Source organism: Arachis duranensis, chromosome 9 (genome assembly GCF_000817695.3).
Source record: "Arachis duranensis cultivar V14167 chromosome 9, aradu.V14167.gnm2.J7QH, whole genome shotgun sequence".
In the NCBI taxonomy this organism is placed as follows: Eukaryota; Viridiplantae; Streptophyta; class Magnoliopsida; order Fabales; family Fabaceae; genus Arachis; species Arachis duranensis.
The window spans coordinates 31,310,627-31,331,036 of NC_029780.3; the positions used below are offsets into that span (position 1 = coordinate 31,310,627).

General features: G+C 34.2%; 2 protein-coding genes across 3 annotated transcripts; one reads left to right on the top strand and one right to left on the bottom strand.

Annotated features, from left to right (window-relative positions):
* Positions 1–8,071: 8,071 nt before the first annotated feature.
* LOC107465322 (E3 ubiquitin-protein ligase JMJ24) lies at positions 8,072–15,596 on the top strand. 2 transcript variants are annotated; one of them, XM_016084304.3, is made up of 13 exons: positions 8,078–9,111; positions 9,325–9,479; positions 9,577–9,676; positions 9,794–9,926; positions 10,022–10,076; positions 10,186–10,825; positions 10,962–11,291; positions 11,745–12,158; positions 12,315–12,387; positions 12,986–13,071; positions 14,221–14,340; positions 14,468–14,538; positions 15,153–15,596. In XM_016084304.3, the coding sequence occupies exons 1-13, from the start codon at positions 8,512–8,514 to the stop codon at positions 15,250–15,252; spliced, it is 2,877 nt and encodes a 958-aa protein (XP_015939790.1). In that variant the 5' UTR covers positions 8,078–8,511; the 3' UTR covers positions 15,253–15,596. The 2 variants fall into 2 exon arrangements, 1 of the variants encoding a protein (XP_015939790.1); XR_002367924.2 differs by lacking the exons at positions 14,221–14,340; positions 14,468–14,538; positions 15,153–15,596 and having other exon boundaries at positions 8,072–9,111; positions 12,257–12,387.
* A 320-nt stretch (positions 15,597–15,916) lies between these two features.
* On the bottom strand, positions 15,917–20,109 carry LOC107465326 (psbP domain-containing protein 7, chloroplastic). Its single transcript, XM_016084309.3, has 3 exons — positions 19,547–20,109; positions 16,849–17,062; positions 15,917–16,358 (listed from the first exon to the last, which is right to left on the bottom strand). Exons 1-3 carry the CDS (start codon positions 19,890–19,892, stop codon positions 16,046–16,048), a joined length of 873 nt encoding a protein of 290 aa, XP_015939795.1. The 5' UTR covers positions 19,893–20,109; the 3' UTR covers positions 15,917–16,045.
* Positions 20,110–20,410: the final 301 nt, after the last annotated feature.

The following is a 20,410-nucleotide window of genomic DNA, read 5'->3' on the forward strand; positions in this document are numbered from 1 at the left end:
AATTATTTTATTAAAATAATATATTAGATACAGAAAAGACAAAACAATAAATTTCAATGTATGAAAAAACTAATAAAACCCACTTACACACAAACTAACTCATATTTGGCCCAAGGGGTTGTGTTTAATGAATGATATCTGAAGAAATGGTTTGGCCCACATGAAATCCATTCAAAACTGAAGATCATATACAATGTTCCATTGATGAAAGTAGGGGTGGCAAACGGGCCTAAACACGTCGGGCCGGCCCGCGTAACCTGCCAAAAAAGGCGGGCCAGGCTGGAAATTCAGGACCACCGAAAGACAAAAGTCCGCCTAACCCACATTCGCTTAAACCGTGGGCTTTGGCAAGGCGGGGCGGGCTTCCTCGGTGGGCTGAGGATTTTTTTTTTTGTTAAAAGGCTGAACAGGTTTTAGCCCAGACCCAGAACCCAATTAACCCACAACTTGACCCGACCACCCAATGAAACCCTACCCGCCTAAATCCCTAGTTGCAGATTTGCAACTTTGAGCTTCCTCACTCCTCATTGTCACTCTCACTCGGTCACTCACTCGTCACTCCCTCGGTCCCTCCCAGGCTCAACACAGAGCTTCAGCTTCTCTAGTCTCCACTTTCCACCCATAGGCCATAGTCACTCTCACTCACACCCGCAGTCTCGCACAGACGTCCTCACCCTTCATGATCGCACTTCCATCGACCTCACCCCTCATGCTTGTACTTCGGAGTTTCGTCCTCACCCCTTACGCTCGCAGAGTCGCAGTCACCGTTGCTCTTCAGTCCTCCTGGGTTCTGGCCACCGCTGCTGCTTCATCTAGCCGTCATCGCTGCTGGTCTCAGTTATGGGCTCCTGGGCTCCTAGGTCCTGTCCTCTCGCTCTCTGGCCTCTAGGTATGCTTGTCGGTCCTCTCGCTCTCTGGGTCTCCTTGTATGTCTTCATCGCCGCTGCTCCTCGCCTCCTCTGTCTTGGTCCTTGCCTCCTCTGGTATGTTAGTTTTTTGGCTTATGGTTTGAGATTAGAGATTTAGGTTTGTTTGTTGTGTTCTGTGTTGTTTGATAATGGTTGAGTTTTGATTATGGTTGATAATGGCTGATATTTGATTAAATCTGATGCAGATTCATATATTGTTTGTTGTTTTTTGTGTTGTTTGATAATGGTTAAGTTTTGATTATGGTTGATAATGGTTGATATTTGATTTTTGTGTTGTTTGACAATGGTTGAGTTTTGATTATTGTTGATAATAGTTGATATTTGATTAAATCTGATGCAGATTCATATATTGTTTGCTGTTTTTTTGTGTTGTTTGCTAATGGTTAAGTTTTAATTAAATCAGAAATGTTGATACATGTTTTATTTTAGATTCATATAAATAATTTACATTTGTTTTTATTTCAAAAAATATGAATTCTAAAACTGTGAGTAACCTTGTTACTGTTGGAGCTGGTTCTGAGGCTGCTCCGGTCGAGGTTGATGAACCTAGTTTGAAAAGGGTCAGACCAGCAACATCTGATGTTTGGAATTTTTTCAGAAAGCTCGGTCCAGATAAAGATGTAGTAGAACGTTCCGAGTGTAAAGGATGCAAGAAGGTGTTTAAAGCTGGAGGTAAGCGATATGACACTTCTACTCTAAAACAACATCTTGATAGTTGTACTCAAATTAAGCATGAAGATATTGGTCAGACTATAGCAGAATTCCAACTTAAAATGGGTTCACTTAAGATTGATTCAGGAGTGGCTAGAGATATGTTTGCTTCTTATGTAGTTGCTGGGGATAAGCCATTCAATATTGTTGATGATAGGAGATTTAGAAATTGGGTGAAATATATAAGTCCAACTTTGAAACTTCCTTCTAAGAATACGGTTAAGGCTGACATAGTGAAAGTTCACAAGAGAGAAGTTGCGAAACTTAAAAAAATTTTAGTTTCCATTCCAAATAGAATTTGCTTAACATCTGATCTTTGGACGTCCAGTACCAATGAGGGGTTTATATGTTTGACTGCACATTTTGTTGATGAGAACTGGAAATTACAGAGTAAAATTCTCAATTTTTGTCATATGTCTCCTCCTCACACGGGATTTGAGTTGTCTTCTAAAATCTTTACACTTTTGAATGAGTGGAAAATTGATAAAAAGATTTTCTCCATTACTTTGGATAATGCTTCTTCTAATGATACCTGTGTTGATCACTTAAAAAGTACTTTGGATGTGCATGGTTCATTATTGTGTGGTGGTGAATTCTTTCATGTTTGTTGCTCTGTTCATATTTTAAATCTTATTGTCAAAGATAGAATGAAAATATGTGGTGATGTAGTGCATAAGATTAGAGATTGTATTAAGTATCTAAGAAAATTCGAAAGTCGAATGGTTAAGTTTAAAGAATGTTTTCAAGATATTGAGGGACTTGAGTATACGACTGCATTATGTTTAGATGTTCCTACTAGGTGGAATTCACTTTATACAATGCTTGCAAGTGCTATTCTATATAAGAAAGATTTTGAAATGTATGAAGTAAAAGAAGCTGGATTTAGGTAGTATTGTCCTTCATCAGATGAGTGGAAAAGAACTGAAAAGATATGTGATTTCTTGTTATTATTTTACGAAACTACCAAGTTGATGTCTAGAACTTCTTACCCAACATCAAACTTGTATTTTTTTACAAGTTTGGCAAATTCAGCTTATTTTGATGAATAGTTTGAAGAATGATGAAGTGCTATAAAGAACATAGGAGAACAAATGATGATTAAGTTCAAGAAATATTGGGAGGAATACAGTGTTGTTCTTGCATTTGGGGCAGTTCTTGATCCTAGATTTAAACTCAACACTTTGGTTCATTGCTATAATGAGATTGATCCTATTAGTGCTAAAGACAAAGTGGAGCATGTGAAGAGTAAGTTATACAAGCTCTTTGAGGTTTATGACAACAATTCCTCTACAACTGTAGAGAGTTCTTCCCAAATTCCAAGTAATTTTTCTCAAGCAACATCTTCTGCAATTGGAACTCAGCTTATTAAAATTGTTGGTGTAAGTATTTTTATCTTATATTCACTCTACTTGGTTATATGTATTTTTTATTTTTCATGCTTTTTGAGTCATATATTGTTTACAATGCAAATGATTTGATGTCCCGTAATCAAGAAGCTGAAGTGAAAAGTGGAAAGAGTCAACTTGATATTTATTTGAGTAAGACAACATTATTTTGCAATGATGCAATCATAGATGTTTTGCAATGGTGGAAAGACAATCATCATCTTTTTTCATACTATCACTAATGGCACGAGATTTGTTGAGCATTTCTATTACTACTGTGGCTTCAAAATCTGCATTTAGCATGGGTTCTCATGTTTTGAATAAGTATAGAAGTCGTTTGTTGTCAGATAATGTTGAAGCAGTGATTTGCACTCGAAATTAGATACGTGGATATGATGATTATGGTATAATTATATTTATGACATGCATACTTGAGTGATTTTGAAAATTATTATGTACTATTTTTTAATATATTTATTTACTTTTTTCTAGAGGGAGATTTAGATGAGGAAGATATTGCAAAAGGAGAAGGCTATTCTTCAGGAGTTGGTTCCAATGATGTTATTGACTTACATGAATATGAAGATGAAAATTAAGTGTTTCGAATTATGTTTATTTTGTTTTAAAGACTATTTATAATTATGTTTTTGGATTTTGGATTATATTTATTTTGTCTATGGGACTATTTATAATTATGTTTTTGTATTTTAGATTATGTTTATTTATTTTGGAGACTATTTATATTTAATATTTGCATTTATATTGATCGCCTATCACCCCTAGATGAAAGCTCTTCACTTGTCCAAAAATGTCTCATCTCGATCTGAGAGACAAAAACTTCAAACAGCACATTAACAAAGTTAAAACAAGAATTCAGAACTAAGTATGCCTAAACTAATTCTTAATTTACAGAACCTATCTTCAGCCAAGGGTTTAGTGAATATATCAATCAGTTGTTTCTTTGATTTAACAAATTGAATATTTATATTTTCCTTTGGAATATGTTTTCTTATTGAGTGAAATCTTACTTCAATATGTTTTGTTATTGAATGTAAAATAGAATTTTTGAAAATATTAATAGCACTCATGTTATCACAAAAAGAGAGAATATTATCAACATTAAATTTGTAATCTTCTAACCGAGTTTTCAACTATAACAATTGGGAATAACAAGATGAAGCTGCAATATATTCGGCTTTAGTAGTGGAGAGAGCCACTGTGGATTGCTTCTTACGTGAGTATACATTCAGAGACCTGCCCAAAAAATAGCAAATATCAAAAGTACTTCTCCTATCTACTCTATCTCCAATAAAATCTGCATCACACTAACTAACTGCAGAAAAATTATCAGACCTAAGATACCATAAACCAAAATTGAATGTGGCATAAACATATCTAATGATTCTTTTAACTGTAGAAAGATGCGACTCTTTAGATTGTGATTGGAATCTTGAACAAATTCCAAAATTTTGCACAATGTCAAGTCTAAAGGATGTTAAATACATAAGAGAACCTATCATTCCTCTATATCTAGTCTCATCAACATCTTTCTCAGTTTCACCCTATTTCAACTGTGAGTTTGGGTTCATGGGAGTGCCCATGGATTTGGTATCCTCTATTCCAAACTTCTTAATTAGTTCCTTGGCATACTTTTCTTGGTGAATAAAAGTTTTATTAGGAGTTAGTTTTATTTGAAACCCAAGAAAGAAGTTAAGTTCATACATCATACTCATGTCAAATTCACTAGTTATGACTCTACCAAAATCAGCACAAAGTGATTCATTGGCTGAGCCAAAGGTTATGTCATCAACATAAATTTGAACTAGGATGAATGAATCATTAAAATTTTTAATGAAAAGAGTAGTATTTGTGGTGCCTCCTTAAAAATTATTTTTCAAAAGGAAAAAAATTAACTCTTTCATACCAAACTCTTGGAGTTTATCTTAAACCATAGAGTGCTTTAGAAAACTTGAAGACATGGTTTGAAAATTCTTTAGTTTCAATACCAGGAGGTTGAGCCACATACACTTTGCTATGGATAATACCATTCAAGAAAGCACATTTCACATCCATTTGAAAAAGTTTAAAACCACAATGGGCAGCATATGCAAGGAGAAGCCTTATTGCTTCCATTCAGACCACTAATGCAAAAGATTCGTCAAAATCTATTCCTTCTTTTTGGTCATATCTTTGAGCCACCAATTAGGGGTGAGCATGGCCCGGCCCGACTCGGTCCCGAACACTTTAGGGGCTAATTTGGTGTGATTTCATCGGGTCTAGTGCCGGGTAAGGATCTCAAAAATAGACCCGGTCATTATTTCGGGTCGGGTCCGGGCCAAAGCTCGGGTCTCCCGAAATCGGCCCCGTGGCCTGGTCACCATACACAATAAATATTTTGTATTATTAGTGATGGATGATGGCTATTATTATGTGGAATTTAAATATTGTAAACCTTAATATTTTGTGTTATTAGTCATTATATATAAGACTATAAGTTAATGTTTTATATTTAAAATGCATAAGACTTTAGACTAATGCATAATATTGTATTATTTGTATTGATTTAAATATTTGGTGTTATTAGACAATATTAGTATTGATTATGGTTATGCTTTAATTTTAGAGAATAGTTGGTTCTTGTTATATTTTTCTAAGTGAATTTTACCATGTCAAATAATGGTTGGAGTCTTGAAAATTTGGATATTTTTACATGCTAACTTACAAGAAGGTATCAAGGTATTATAATGTTAACGGCCCAGTTTTCACCCGATATAGTTGTGGCCCGAAAGGGTATAGGTTTCATCGGGTCTAGGGTCGGGTCGGGTCTGGGTCACATCAAACCCGGTTTCACCCGTCCCATGCACACCCCTACCACCAATCTTACTTTGTTCTTTGCTATACTTCCATCTTCACCCAATTTGTTCCTAAAAATCTACTTAGTATCCGTCACTTTCTTTCCAATTGGACTTGGAATAAGTGTCTAAACTTGGTTCTTCTCAAACTGTTATAGCTCTTTTTCCATGGCTTTGACCCAAGAGAGATCACTAAGAACTTCTTTAATATTTTGAGGCTCTATTTGAGAAAGAAATGTCAAATTATTTTCTTCCAAAGCCCTTTTTGAAGTGGATCTTGTGGTGACACCTTGTGAGGGATTCCAATAATGAACTTAAGGATAGTTCTTTAGAAATCTCCATTCATAAGGTCTTGGTGATTTAATAACAGATTCGGGCATGTTTAATTCAATGGTATTGGAGCTTCCAGGAATTTTACCAGTTGCAAGAGATAAAATGAGATTGTCTTCTACAGAATTATCTGCAGCAGCTGGTTTAGGATCATGTTGCTCAGATTCACATTTTCTTGATCTAGAGCTTCACTTTTATTGCTATCCACTTTTATGTGATTTTTGGGTTTTAGACACTATTTCGTTACTTTCTGGATGACTGTACCTAATTAATTAGACATATGTTACTTATTTTGCTATTCTATCATTATCTCATCCATCTTTTGCAGGTTTGAACCGATTTTAGTTTTTTTTTTGGTGATAAAAGGGGAAGTAGTTGAAATATGCATTGGTAAATGTAAATTGCATGTTGAATGTGAAAATTGCAAGTTTTGGTGATTATCTCAACTTGCAATTCACATTTACCAATGCATATTTTAACTACTCTCCCTTTTGTCATCAAGTGAGAAAATTAAAACCAGTCCAAATTTGCACAATTACCAAATTAATCACACTCCTAATTGGACTTTTAATCTAATAGTAATGTTTAGTCATCATCTATAATATGCTAGTTCTTCAAACTTAACAATGTTACCAAAACATAAGCTACTCTAGTCATGTATAAGAAATACTAATTCTATAAAAGTACTTTAACTATAATTACGTGCTTATTTATTGAAAGAGGAAAATAACAACACTAACCTGAAAGTCGATCGCTCCCGCAATGTGTCACGTCACATTCAGGCAGTTGATGTCATCATTTCGTGCATCCGCGTACGCTATAATTTCTGAGAATATCAAGAATATAAAGAAAAACTGTCGAAAGAGGGAGAAATGAAGCGAAAGAAAGAGTAAAAGAGATATTTAAGGCGCTGTAAACGACTTCCTTATATAAGCGCGTGTCATTTTTATCTCATTTATATTATAAATGAATTGAGATTGAGCATAGTATAAACGAGATAAGACACGTATCAATAACACGTGTGCAAACGTGATACATATACGACAAAATGTGTATTATCTCATTTACACTGTAGATGAAATATGCTTAACCTCAATTCATTTACCGTATAAATGAAATAAGTAAAAAGATAAAAATTAATAAATACACTACAAATAACATATATCAATAAATAAAATATTTAAATTAATTATTTAAAAAAATTCTAATTTTCTCCCTACATATTGTTTTTTTAATAATTAAAAATACAAGACATCCTCTACATACTATTTAAAAAAAATTATAATTCCTACAATTTAATCTGTAAATGATCTTTTTGACAAATTACGTCCAGAACTATGTTAAAGCCCCCTAAATTTAATAACTATGTTACATACTAAATTTTTATCAATATAAAAAAATTAACCTCTAAATGTATGATAATTTTTATATAATTATTTATATAATTAATATAAAAAATAATTATTTTTACTGATATAATATTATATAATTAAATATTAGTGTAAAATTATTATTTAATAATAATATATCAAAATTAAATTTTCATTTCAAAGTACAATACTCTTTATCTACGGAAAAAATTGCGTACAACAGTTTTTTATTTAATTTAAAAAAGATCTCCCTTCCTTCTTTTTGAACTCACCTGTACAGAGTAATCTCACTTCACTTCCAAGCCAATAGTTACCGTCCTTTGGAAATTGGAACACATTCGTTTTGGTTTTTGCATATGATATCAGACAATTGATTAACGGATAATGAATTGAATTACGAACGCAAGAAAAACTCCGGGGAAAACAGAAAACGAAACAAAGAACATGGTTTAATGTATCAGAAAGAATAAATGTAATTGGTTCTGTGATTTTCTAAGCTAGCAATGGGTAAGTACTAAGTACTACTAAGCACACGAGACAAACTTCAGTAACTTTCCTTCTCAAGCCTAATACAACACAGCACATATACACATTACACGCTCTCTCTTTCCCCGGTCTTGCTCTTCTGTAAATTAAAAAGCCACCTTACGAAACACAAGCTTCTGCGTTCTTCCAACCATACCAAACGACGTCGTCACCGCCGCAACAACAACCCCAATCTCTAAGTAACTACACTCTCTCTATCTCTCTCTCTCTTTCTAACAGCTAGCAAATATTTCAAATTTCCAACTCACTCTACTCCCAATTCCATCTTTCTCCTTCTACTGTCTATCCGAAATAATCGATATTAGGGTTAGGGGTACAGTAGGGTTTTCACTGTTCACTCAATTTTTGGGGGTTTTCCCCAAATTGAGGTGAGGGGTTTCCCATCTTCATGGATCAAGCGCGATCATCTTCTGGGAACAACATCAACAACAACAATGGCGAGGACAATGTGGGAATTCCCGACGACCTCCGGTGCAAGCGTTCCGACGGGAAGCAGTGGCGGTGCACCGCCATGTCGATGCCGGACAAGACCGTCTGCGAGAAGCACTACATCCAGGCCAAGAAGAGGGCCGCCAATTCCGCCATGAGAGCTAACCTCAAGAAGGCTAAGCGCAAGTCTGGAGATTCCGAGGGACACCTTGAAAGCAAGAGTGACGATTTCGATATTCCTCTGTCCGCCATGAAGCACGGTGGTGGGGAGCATAGTTCTGGTGGCGGCAGCAGGTTGTTGGATAAGGTGGGGAAGAATCAGTTCAGGTATGTCCCCAAGAAGGGGGCCATGTCGGGGCGATCCTCGCTTCCCAAGCCAGATGAGGAGGATGAGGAAGATTATGAAGAAGAGGAGGAGGATGAGGAAGAGGTGGAGGAAGAGGAGGAGGGTGTGCCTCTTTATGAGGAAAATTGGACGGGTCACGAGTCGCCTGAGCTGGCTTCTGGTGGGGACTCGTCCAGGAAGAGGAGGAGCTTGGAGGCCACTAATGTCACTACTGTGAGTTTTAAGGACTTAATTTTAGTTCACTGTCAATTCAGAATATTTTGTATAAACATTCAATTTTATATTTATATATTCCAATTGGCCTATAAATGAATGGTTTTTGTCTATTTTACACTGACACTGGCCACTAGATCAGAATTCAAATTTTGATAGCAGTTATAGTTGTGACAGTAGAGTCCTTTGAGTTGAATCGGGTGCTTGTGACAGGAATACTCGGATGCAAGCACCGACTCCTCGGAGGAGACTGGTGACACTGGCGGGCAGACATGCCATCAGTGCCGGAGGAATGACAGAGACAGGGTGGTTACTTGGTGCCAGCGGTGTGATCGAAGAGGATACTGTAATAGCTGTATATCAACTTGGTGGGTAATGAGCATGGAATCTTAATTGTGTGTCAATTTTGGTTGTTGTTTTTCCTTGTGTAATTGGGTGGTGAATTTATGGTTTGCTTGATATTAGGTACTCAGACATTTCGCTGGATGAAATTCAGAGGATGTGTCCTGCGTGCCGTGGTATTTGTAACTGTAGAGTTTGTGTACGTAGTGATAATTCAATAAAGGTATTTGGTAGTTAATGTTTGATGAAGCATGAATATTCTATGTTTAGTGTTGTAATTCCTTCTCCAGTTGGTTAAGTTTCCCTTTTTCCCCCTTTTTTTTTCTGTTGTGTAATTAAGGTTCGGATACGGGAGATACCTGTTCTAGATAAGTTACAGTATCTCCACTCGCTGTTGTCAGCAGTGCTTCCTGTAGTAAAACAGATCCACCAAGAACAGTGTTTTGAAGTTGAGCTCGAAAAGAAGTTGCGTGGTAAGAAGTTGCCTTGCACTGCAAGTAGCATATATTATTTGCCCTTTCTGATGAACAAATAGGTGACAATGTTGAACTAATGGTTTTTCCCTCAGGTGCGGACATAGATCTTCCCCGGATAAAATTGGGGGCAGATGAACAGATGTGCTGGTACATTTCTTTTAGACTTGATAGATTCAATTTTTGTGTATAAGCATCACGTTTATGCATGCTTCCTTTTCATAGGGTCAATATTTTTCTTGATTTTGTTTTCTTGCAGCAATTTATGTAGGATACCCATCACTGATTATCATCGGCGCTGTCCAATTTGCTCATATGACTTGTGCCTTAATTGTTGTCATGATCTTCGAGAAGCAACTTCAGATTACAACAAAGAACCACAAACAGAATTAGCGAAAGCTTATGACCAAAACATATTAAGTAAGTTTCCTCATTGGAGATCCAATGATAATGGAAATATTCCATGCCCCCCTAAGGAATATGGTGGCTGTGGTTATTCGTCGTTAAATTTGAGCAGGATTTTCAAGAGGAATTGGGTTGCAAAGTTGGTGAAAAATGTAGAAGAAATGGTTGGTGGCTGTAAGATTAATAATGCTGATGATCTACCAGAAACTCAGTTGAATGCTGTCAGATTGCGCAAATGTTCTCATAGAGAGACTAGTGATGATAACTATCTTTATTGTCCTGCATCTGAAGATCTCATGAAAGATGGGATTGGAAATTTTAGAAAGCACTGGAAAACCGGTAAACCCATTATTGTTAAGCAAGTGTTTGATAGATCATCCTCTTCTAGCTGGGATCCGCTGGTCATCTGGAGAGGGATTCTAGAGACAACAGATGAGAAAATGAAAGATGAAAACAGAGTGGTTAGGGCCATAGATTGCTTAGATGGGTCTGAGGTACACATCTATAGCACTTCTTTTTGTCAATTCAGATTGCAATTTTTTACTGCAGTGTGTTCATGGATTAGGCATCTTTGTTTAATTATTCACTTTCCGACTGCACTTCTTTTTCCTTTCAATTTTATACTGGCAGATTGATATTGAGCTTAGTTACTTCATGACTGGTTACACTGAGGGCCGTACTCATGAAAACGGTTGGCCACAGTTATTGAAGTTGAAGGATTGGCCTTCACCTAGTGCATCTGAAGAGTTTCTCTTGTACCAAAGACCAGAATTTATCGGCAAACTGCCTTTACTTCAGTATATTCACTCCAAGTGGGGCCTTCTTAATGTTGCAGCTAAATTGCCTCATTACTCCTTGCAGAATGATGTAGGACCCAAGATTTATATATCTTATGGAATCAATCATGAACTTGGTAGAGGTGATTCAGTGACCAATCTCCACTTCAATATGCGGGACATGGTACTCTATCCTATTAACCCACAATTGAGAAATGGTTGTTTTGTCTTGTATGTATTGCAATAATATTATGATACTCAGGCTTCTTGACTGAAAGGATTTCTAATTATATATATATATACACAAAATTTGATGCTTCATTATTAGTTTGTCTTCCTTAGGTATCTATCATGTGTTATTTTTTCATTATGTTTATAAGTTGTTGATATTAGGTGCTACGTGTCAGTTTATAATTTGCTATGCTGTTTCAAGCGAAAAGACTTAGCATGTGTGATGTGTCTTGTTTACCCAAATTCTGCTTAGTACTCTCTCTGCTCTTTTACTGTCTGGAGTAAAATGATGCAAAAGGAAAGAGGTCCTCTAACCTTAACAAACATTTTTTTTAAAAAAAAAAAGAAGGAAAGAAGTGGGTTCATGAATAAAGGTAGTCGTAATAAACTCACCAACTTTCCACAGGTGTACCTTTTGGTCCATACAAGTGAAGTAATGTTGAAGGACTGGCAGAGAACTAAAATTGAAATGATCCAAAAAGAATACAAGGAGATAGAGGTGAAGGAATCACCTGGAGATAATCAAATGTGTTCTAGCAGGAGTTCACCTAACTCGGCATTTGGTACAGAAAATAATGGGCTGGATTTGGATCCAAACCTGAGTAAGTCACTGGATCAAGGGTTTGAAAATCATTCTAGTTCTGATGGGAATATGGTCAATTATGAACTTCCATTCAAACAAAATGGAAATTTCTCTGAGCAAATGCATCCTGGAGTTCTTTGGGATGTCTTTCGTCGGCAGGATGTTCCAAAGTTGAATGAATATTTGAAAACACATTGGAATGAGTTTGGAAAGCCAGATGATATATTAAATGAATATGTAAGTCCAATTTTTTTTAATTAATAATAATTATTATTATTATTATTATTATTATTATTATTATTATTATTGAAAAAGAAATGAAAAATCCTTTCCAGCTGTGCCTCCATCTACTGCTTCAATTTTATATTGCTGATGGTACGCTTTCATTGCAAGGTTACATGGCCTCTTTATGATGGAGCTATTTTTCTTGACAGACACCAAAAAAGAAAGCTGAAGGAAGAATTTGGTAAGAATTTATACTCCATCCTATTTTTATTTAAAACGAAACTATTGAATAGTCTTCCCCCTCCTTTCTCTCATTTGAGGGAGAAGAATATTGGATCCTTGAGGTAGATGCGAGCAACATTTTCAAGTTAGGAGAATCTCTGGGCATACCAATTAGAAGGATTTCTTAGTTCTCTTAAAAAAAATGTTTTTTTTTATTTTTTTTTATTTTTTAAAATTACTTGCAACCTTTAAGCTTTGCGCTTGCTTCCTTCGTTATTCATCTAAAGTCTAAACACAGGGAATGCTACTCTTTCCTATTCCATCTTTTCCTTTTCCATTTAGTCCACTTACACCTACACCTAAATTGGCTGAACAATGAGATGTGGACACTGTTCAAGACTTAATTGAAGGGATTCGTGTTTATTTTTCCATGCATACTATCAATCATGGAAAACTTGGTACCAATGCTCTAAATTAAGTTGTTGATAGACTACTTTATCGGCTTATCACGAATTTTCTTTGTCTTGTTTTTAACTGTGATTCTTTAGCTGACCCAATCTAGTGGGATAAAGCTCTGATGTTCCTGTTTTAAAATATGATTACCATCTTCTGCATAGGAGTGGAGCCCTGGTCATTTGAACAGAATTTGGGGGAAGCTATCTTTGTTCCTGCTGGTTGCCCTTTCCAGGCAAGAAATGTTCAGGTGAGTTCATTTTTCCTTGTGACTTCATCTATTTTAGTTGACAACCTTGATAGTGTGATAAGTGTTAGTTAAACGGATTGAAAGGGTAAATTTTCATGTGATTAAGAGTCTACCATTATTAATATCAGGTTTAAATGCTATCTTTTAGAAAAGAAGGAATTTTATCTATAAGAGGAATAATTAAAAAAAGAATAGAGGACAAGAGATTCATAATAATAATATACAAAAGATATCGAAAGAGCGAATTGTTCCATTTCTTAGCATACCTATAAGAGAAGTCCCTTTAGAAAGATCAGATGCCTTGCATCAATAAGCCAAACATATGCTTGTCCAAATGTCCACCGATAAAGTTACTAGATATGTTTCGGCCAAATACGCCAAACAGCAGCACACTACTGAGAAGATGTGGCTTCCTTTCTCCTTCAGGGCCAACAAAACAAGTCATTGCGAACAAATTTAAAGTTCTTGAACATACCCAATAGTCACCAAAGATACCAAACAGAGCGGTTGATGAAAAGTTAACCATATAGTAATGCCAAAATAGATCTGTAGTTGATATGAGCAGATTCACTATACGTGTGGCACATACCCGGGGAGATAGCCTTCTATGGTCCTCAAACCTACAACTTAATCTCGTTGATGTTAATTCTATCATGCTCTGTTTAAATAATGGATTTGCCTTTGAGGAAGCTTCAAACTTCAAATGGATTTATCAATGTGAAAAGAAGCTATATTTAACGAATAGGATGTGAAATGAATTTAACATTTATAAGCAAAGACTCTAGAGGATTCACTCAGACTTTTGACAAAGAGACTGAGTGATAGAATCAAGACCTAGGGACTGAGGTATTCTTAAGAGGATAACATGAAAAGGCTACTTTAAAAGAGGAGTTTCTTATCCAATGCTTGTACCAAATGTTGGCATGGGAGCCGTTGCCTACCTCAAAAAGGCTTTCCAATCTTTCATCCCAGAGGAAAGGTCCTCTAGAAAGATCATTAGTATATTTCGTATCTTATTGGATACTCTTGTGCAAGATAATAACTGAATATTTTCTTTGATGAATTAAAATGAAACTCCTTTTGTTCAGTGACGTGGATTCCTCTCTCACAATAGTGTATGTGATTATCTCTGTATTATGAAAATTTCAGTCCACTGTTCAGTTGGGGCTTGATTTCTTATCTCCCGAGAGCCTGGGAGAGGCTGTTAGACTGGCAGAGGAAGTCCGCAGTCTACCTAATGAACATGAAGCAAAACCTCAAGTATTGGAGGTCAGAAGAGAAGATTTACATTTAATTAAGCTCATTTTTGTTCGTTCCTATGTTTTCTTTAAAATGCTTGTGATTCATTGTTGACTTGTGTTTATTAGTCTTGAAATACTCTTGGACATCTATGCAGGTTGGAAAGATCTCTCTTTATGCTGCAAGTTCATCTATCAAAGAGATTCAGAAACTTGTACTTGATCCAAAGTATGCAAACTTCATACTTGTCTTTGTTATTGCATTAGTTCTTTTGCTCATTATCTCTACTCTCTCCCCCTTTTATTTTATTTCCTCTCATAACATTCTAATCCTATGTTTGAAATAGAGAGAGTAAAACCTCAAATTGAGCTTCAAAAGAGTTGTAAGATATGAATTTGGTCATTGAAGGAGCCTGACATCAATTTGATTCTTGAAAGATTAAAATTCATATCAAATATACCAAAAGAAAATGTTTGGACTTGAAATAATGTTTATCTTTCAAATGACTAACTTGATAACACAAATCTATTGAGGGACCAAGTTGATTTCCAACAATTATTTGAAGGGTTAAATTCATATCACAAATCTTCCAAGAACCAAATTGGTGTTTCACAACTCATTTGAAGATTAATTTGGGGTCTTATTCAAATAGAAAAAAAAAATTCTCTATGCCTGCTGATTTCTTTATTCTCTGTTAGGTTCCTTGTGAGATCAACTTGACGGAAATTATATGTTTTTTTCCATATTGGCTGATTCATTGTGAAAAAATAGTCACCAGACCATATATCCATATTTTCTTTGATAATCATAATATTGAAATGTCTTGTGTGTTTCTACCATAGGCTTGGTGCAGAGATCGGATATGGAGACCCTAATTTGACTGCAATGGTATCTGAGAATTACGAGAAGATAGTTAAGCGACGGCAGATTACTTGTGCTTGAACTCCCACGTGCCACATGCAATCCAGTCCTTGAATCAGGAAAGCAGTTATGTACAGTAGTTGTATAATGTTGGTTGGTAATTTTCAGTGTAGTTTTGATCAAATATCTAGGTCATCACTTGATGTGTATAATAGAGTTAGAGAATAGAGATACATTAGAGACACAATCATTGTTAATCTGTATTTTAAAAGAAACATGTAACGTAAATCCTATGCTGATGTAGTTGAGTCCAGAAATAACTGGATACAATACAAGCACCTCACAAATTGAAACTATAATTGAACTTTTAGGGAGTGTCTGTGTTTTTGGTTTTGGAGAAAGAATGGGGATCACTTTACTCTTAACCCTTTTCCTTCGTTTCATTTTCTCCCAAAATAACTCGTCAACACACCTTTTAGGGATGACTTCTATAGGCATGCAATTCAAAAACAGCCTGGAAATTCCAAATCGGGTAAAGAATGTTTTTTTTTCCTAATGTTTGTGATTTTTTAAAAAAATATTTTTAATATTTAATTTGATTCAATTTTATTCTTAACATTTAGATTTATTTAATTTTGTTAATTTTTTTTGTGTGTTAAAATTATTCTTTTAATTTTGTCTCTAATATTTTAGATGAAGTTAATATTCAGGAATAATTTTGATGTAAATTAAAAACGTTATCGGATAAATTTGGAAGAAATTAAGCATTAAGAATACTTTTTGAAGAAAATAACAAATGTTACGGACAAAAAGTTATAGTTTACATTATCAAATATCAAGGTATATTTGTATGAAGGAGAAAAAATGTTGGACTTTATGCTGTGAGGCTGAATGAATCAACAATTCTATAGAAATCTGACTTAACTCTTGGCCAGGCTGATTCAGGTGCCTGAGCATTCAAAGTAAATAGCTTGCCATGGCGAGCGCAGCAGACTGCAACATTGTGTCGCCGGAACGAAGGACTCTCCACTCTGAACTCGATTTCATAATATTTTGCATTTCTGAGGGAATCCTCTCTCAAACTTGATCTTATCAATGTGCCCTTCACTTCTGGGCGCTGCCCTGATCCTGTTATGGTCCTAACCACGGCTTCACCAACCTCCTCTGGCCCTCCAAATGCTTCAATTCTTGTCAAAAGAAACATTAGAAATATAATAGTTTATGAAATTATTAGAGAAAAGATGATTTGTAAACCAAGTATAATTTCAATTTTGTTTTTATACGCGATTTAGACCCTCCACTTGCCGCTACGAAAGCTAGTGTGGAAAAGTCCGTCCTTTCATTAATGAATAATTAGCTCTTTTAGTTGGCTGGTCGGTTGCTAAAGTAAGTGAAGTCACATCTGTGATATGTGATAATTTGAAGTTTGAAGCGAGTTAGTTTACTACTTATTGCATCATGAATTCCTAGTTCTTTCGACATATCATATGATATCACAAAATGAACTGTTTTAAAAATAAAAAGGACAAGTCACTGCAACTGCTTTTAAGTATACCCAAGTCTGGTTTAGTTTTGGAAGAATACCAGAAAAATTGCTAAAATTATTTTAAATATTAAAGCCAATTAAACCAAATACAAATTTTGTGCAGTTATTGAGTATTGAGTAGCGAGACTTACGAGAAATCTTGGGCAACTGGGGAAACAATAACACTGACATTGAGTTCTCCAGTGGAACCTGGGGGACCAAATGCAACAACCGGTTCACTGAAGTTGGAACGTTTTGGAGTAGCATTTAATGCTGGTGGATCCAGTGACAGTTCAAGTTCTCTTTTCTTAGCGGCTCTGTACAGCACAGTCTGGTCTCCAGCCCAATTTGCTGGGTATATAAATTCTGCTCATTCAAATTCATATACAATAATACAATGTTAGAAAGGGGTAAAAGAGAGCATAAAGAAAAGGTTTATGTATATTTAAGATTGTATGAAATTATACAACATAAAAAAGATATATATAGATTCTAAGAGAATCAAAATAATAAAGACGTAATATTTTATAATAAATATTTAGATATGTTAAATAATGCTGATTGATCTAATTTATCCTAATTATACTCTAAATTGATAGAAAAAAAAAGCATAAACTGATAGAACGGGTCCAGACAAAATTGTCCGAAGAAAATGCAGAAAGAAGTAGACGGAACTGTCAAAAAGGAACACAGATGAAACTGTCGGGAAGAAAAATGTAGATAGGACAAACTGTAGAAAAGATGACGAACTATCCAAAAACTACCGAAAAGATTGCATACTACAAAGAGATGGTAAAATATCCGCGGATAAAGAACTACCGGAAAATGGATGAGGTGTTTGACTCGTTAGACTCTAAAAGACATAAGATGAAAAAGATAGGATAATCGGTGAGGTGAAAGACATAATAAGAGTGATCAAAGACAAAGAAAAATGGTATAGAGAAAAAGGAAAATGGATCCTCTCCATTCTTTTAACACTTGAGAGAATAAAGTGTGAAGTATGACAAAAATTAAATAAGAGAGAAAGTAATGAAAGGTGAGATTTACCATCCAGTTTTTTTTTTTTACTGGAGAGGATCAACTCCCGAAAAAAAGTATGAAAAATCCGATAATTTCATCGAAAGAAAAATGAGAATCGTAATAATAAAGACGTAATATCCTACAATAAATATTTAAATATATTAAATAATATTAATTAATCTAGTTACTCCTAATTATACTCTAATATACAATACCATATCATCATAATCAGAATAAATGATAATAACTATAATAACCTACTCATTCATTCACAATTTGTATCGGATAATATTGTTAATGTAACCGATCTCAAAGAACAAATAGGCTATGTTAATTGTATTTAATCTAATCATTATTGGTTTCTTCCGTGAAAATTTCTAACTACTTTTGCTGGCAATAATGATGATAGCAAAGACTTTCAGTGAAAAAACTGATGATGGTAAAGACTTCAATGTTCAGTAGAAGCAACCGAACCTAATACAATATGGGGTTTATTTATTATTTGTCTTAAGATTACAAAATAAAAAAGTTTTTATTAAAAATATAAAAAAATTTAAATTTTTAATACATTTATTTTATATTTATTAAATAAAAATACTTAAATCTTATAATATAATATATACCCAGGACAAAATGGTAATTAAGTTCAAATAGTTTAAATAAAGCTAATTACCAATCATTCAAAGTAGCGATTTTTAATTGAATTGATATAGGGATTAAATGGTCGAAAATCGAAATAGTCCAACAAAATCACATGCGTCGGTTTGGTACTTCAAAATTCGAATTCCTCCTAAAATTGGTAAATAAAAAACGTTGTATCTTTTATAATTAGTTAATCCACCTAATCTTAATTCTCTGAATCGGATTAGAACTTTTATCTTAGAAAATTTTGAAAATTAAAAAATAGTATAAAATAAATAAAAAATTATGCAAAATTCATGTAAATTTAAAAAAATTCTTACGTGATGAAATGTGTTACAAATATAAATATTTATGTGTATTTTTCTATAAAAGATATAAAGAAGTTGTATTAAAATTTTTACATTTTTTAAGAATAAAGTTTTTAGAGAATCTATAAAATAGTATTTAAGAGAAAGACTGAAATTGATAGACAGAATAAAAAAATAAAGATAAAGAGATAAATACTAAATTAAATTTTTGAAGTGTGTTTGGTATGAAATATATATAATTGAAATATATATTAATATCTTATTTGATGAGAGTAAGTGTCCTCATAAAGTGAGGAAATAAGAGTAGAATAAAAAGTTAGAGTCACGAGAATGATGAAAGAAATATAATAAAAATTTAAAAGTTAAATGATGATATTTTTAAAAATAAATATTTTAAAATTTTAGCCCTTAATTCTATATCTCTAATACTAAAAAGGAAATGTTAGGGGGATAATAATTTTGTTGAACAATGTGAACAACTATCAATCAAATAAAAATATATTATACTTCTAAATTAAATTTCTAAATTTTAATATTAAAATAGTCATCCATACACTAATAAAATGAACATCCGATATATCTATTATTTATATTATTTAATATTTTTTATTGTTTAACTATACTTTTCTGTACTAAAATTTTAGTTCAATGGTTTTTTAGCAAACACAATATTCAATTTGTGCGCCCATATTCAATTTCAGTCTCTTCAAATAAACACTACTTAAAATGTGAGACATTGCTCACTCCTAAACTAACTTTTAACGTTGAATTAAACTCATCTCATCTGGATTCTAATATAACCTAAAGTATTAAATTAACATATACTTAGTTTTTGAAAGAAGAACCATTTTGATTAATAACCGGTTTAAAATAGTCATACCAAATCCTTCCCTTGTGTCAAGGCAACGGCTGTAACCTCCAACGGGATAAAGCACGTCAAGCTTCAGATTCCGGCCATTCTCCGGCGATAAACCTAGCAGAAAGCTCGTGATTCCGGCGAAGTTGGCACCCACAGCTACAAGTGAAGCTGAGCCCACGCCAACAAGAAGCCGGCGCTGAAATCTATTGGCCAAAGGTGCAAACTGCTCTGCTGGCGACGAAGAAGAAGAAGAAGACCCCAACAAGGGATTTCCGTGTTCTTCTTCTCGTTGTTGCTGTTGAGAACAACAGTGTGTTGTGCGAAAACGGTTCAACGTGTTACTAATAAAGTTGCATTGCAACGCCATGCTTTACTTTCATTTGAATTCCAAACTAATAAAAAGGGGCACTGGTTTATTTCGAATGATTGCAATCAAGGTTTTGAACTATTTTGGTTTCGAAATCAAGTCTCGTCTAATGGAAAATGCTGATGAAGTGGTGAATTCTGATTGGTGATCGATGTCACTGAGTGTGGGGGCGTTTGTGACTCTTCTGCATTGGTAGTTATCCGCTTTCTGTGGTTCTCGTTTCTCTATCTATGCTATGGGTACACCATACAGAGTAAATATAACGATGAAAATATTCAAATAATTTAAAAGCCTGTTAAACAGAAAAACATAACGTGATTTATTTGTTAATGTTCGAATCTTGTCATTTAAAAAACTTTGTTGGTAAAATGTCTCAGTTTAAGATTGTGTATTTTTGTTATGTTTTTTAATAATCTAAAAACATTTTTATTCATAACAAAATTTGAGATTATTTTTGTTAATAATAAAATAATTCGAATATATTTTTGGTAGTTGATTTTATTATTTTTTAAAAAAAT

Coding starts and splice junctions, on each gene's coding strand:
- LOC107465322 (XM_016084304.3), top strand. CDS start 8,512: ATGGATCAAGCGCGATCATCTTCTGGGAACAACATCAACAACAACAAT. Junction 9,480..9,576: donor AATAGCTGTATATCAACTTG/GTGGGTAATGAG, acceptor GCTTGATATTAG/GTACTCAGACATTTCGCTGG. Junction 9,927..10,021: donor GCTCGAAAAGAAGTTGCGTG/GTAAGAAGTTGC, acceptor TTTTTCCCTCAG/GTGCGGACATAGATCTTCCC.
- LOC107465326 (XM_016084309.3), bottom strand. CDS start 19,892: ATGGCGTTGCAATGCAACTTTATTAGTAACACGTTGAACCGTTTTCGC. Junction 17,063..19,546: donor TGACACAAGGGAAGGATTTG/GTATGACTATTT, acceptor TTGAATGAGCAG/AATTTATATACCCAGCAAAT. Junction 16,359..16,848: donor CCAGTTGCCCAAGATTTCTC/GTAAGTCTCGCT, acceptor TCTTTTGACAAG/AATTGAAGCATTTGGAGGGC.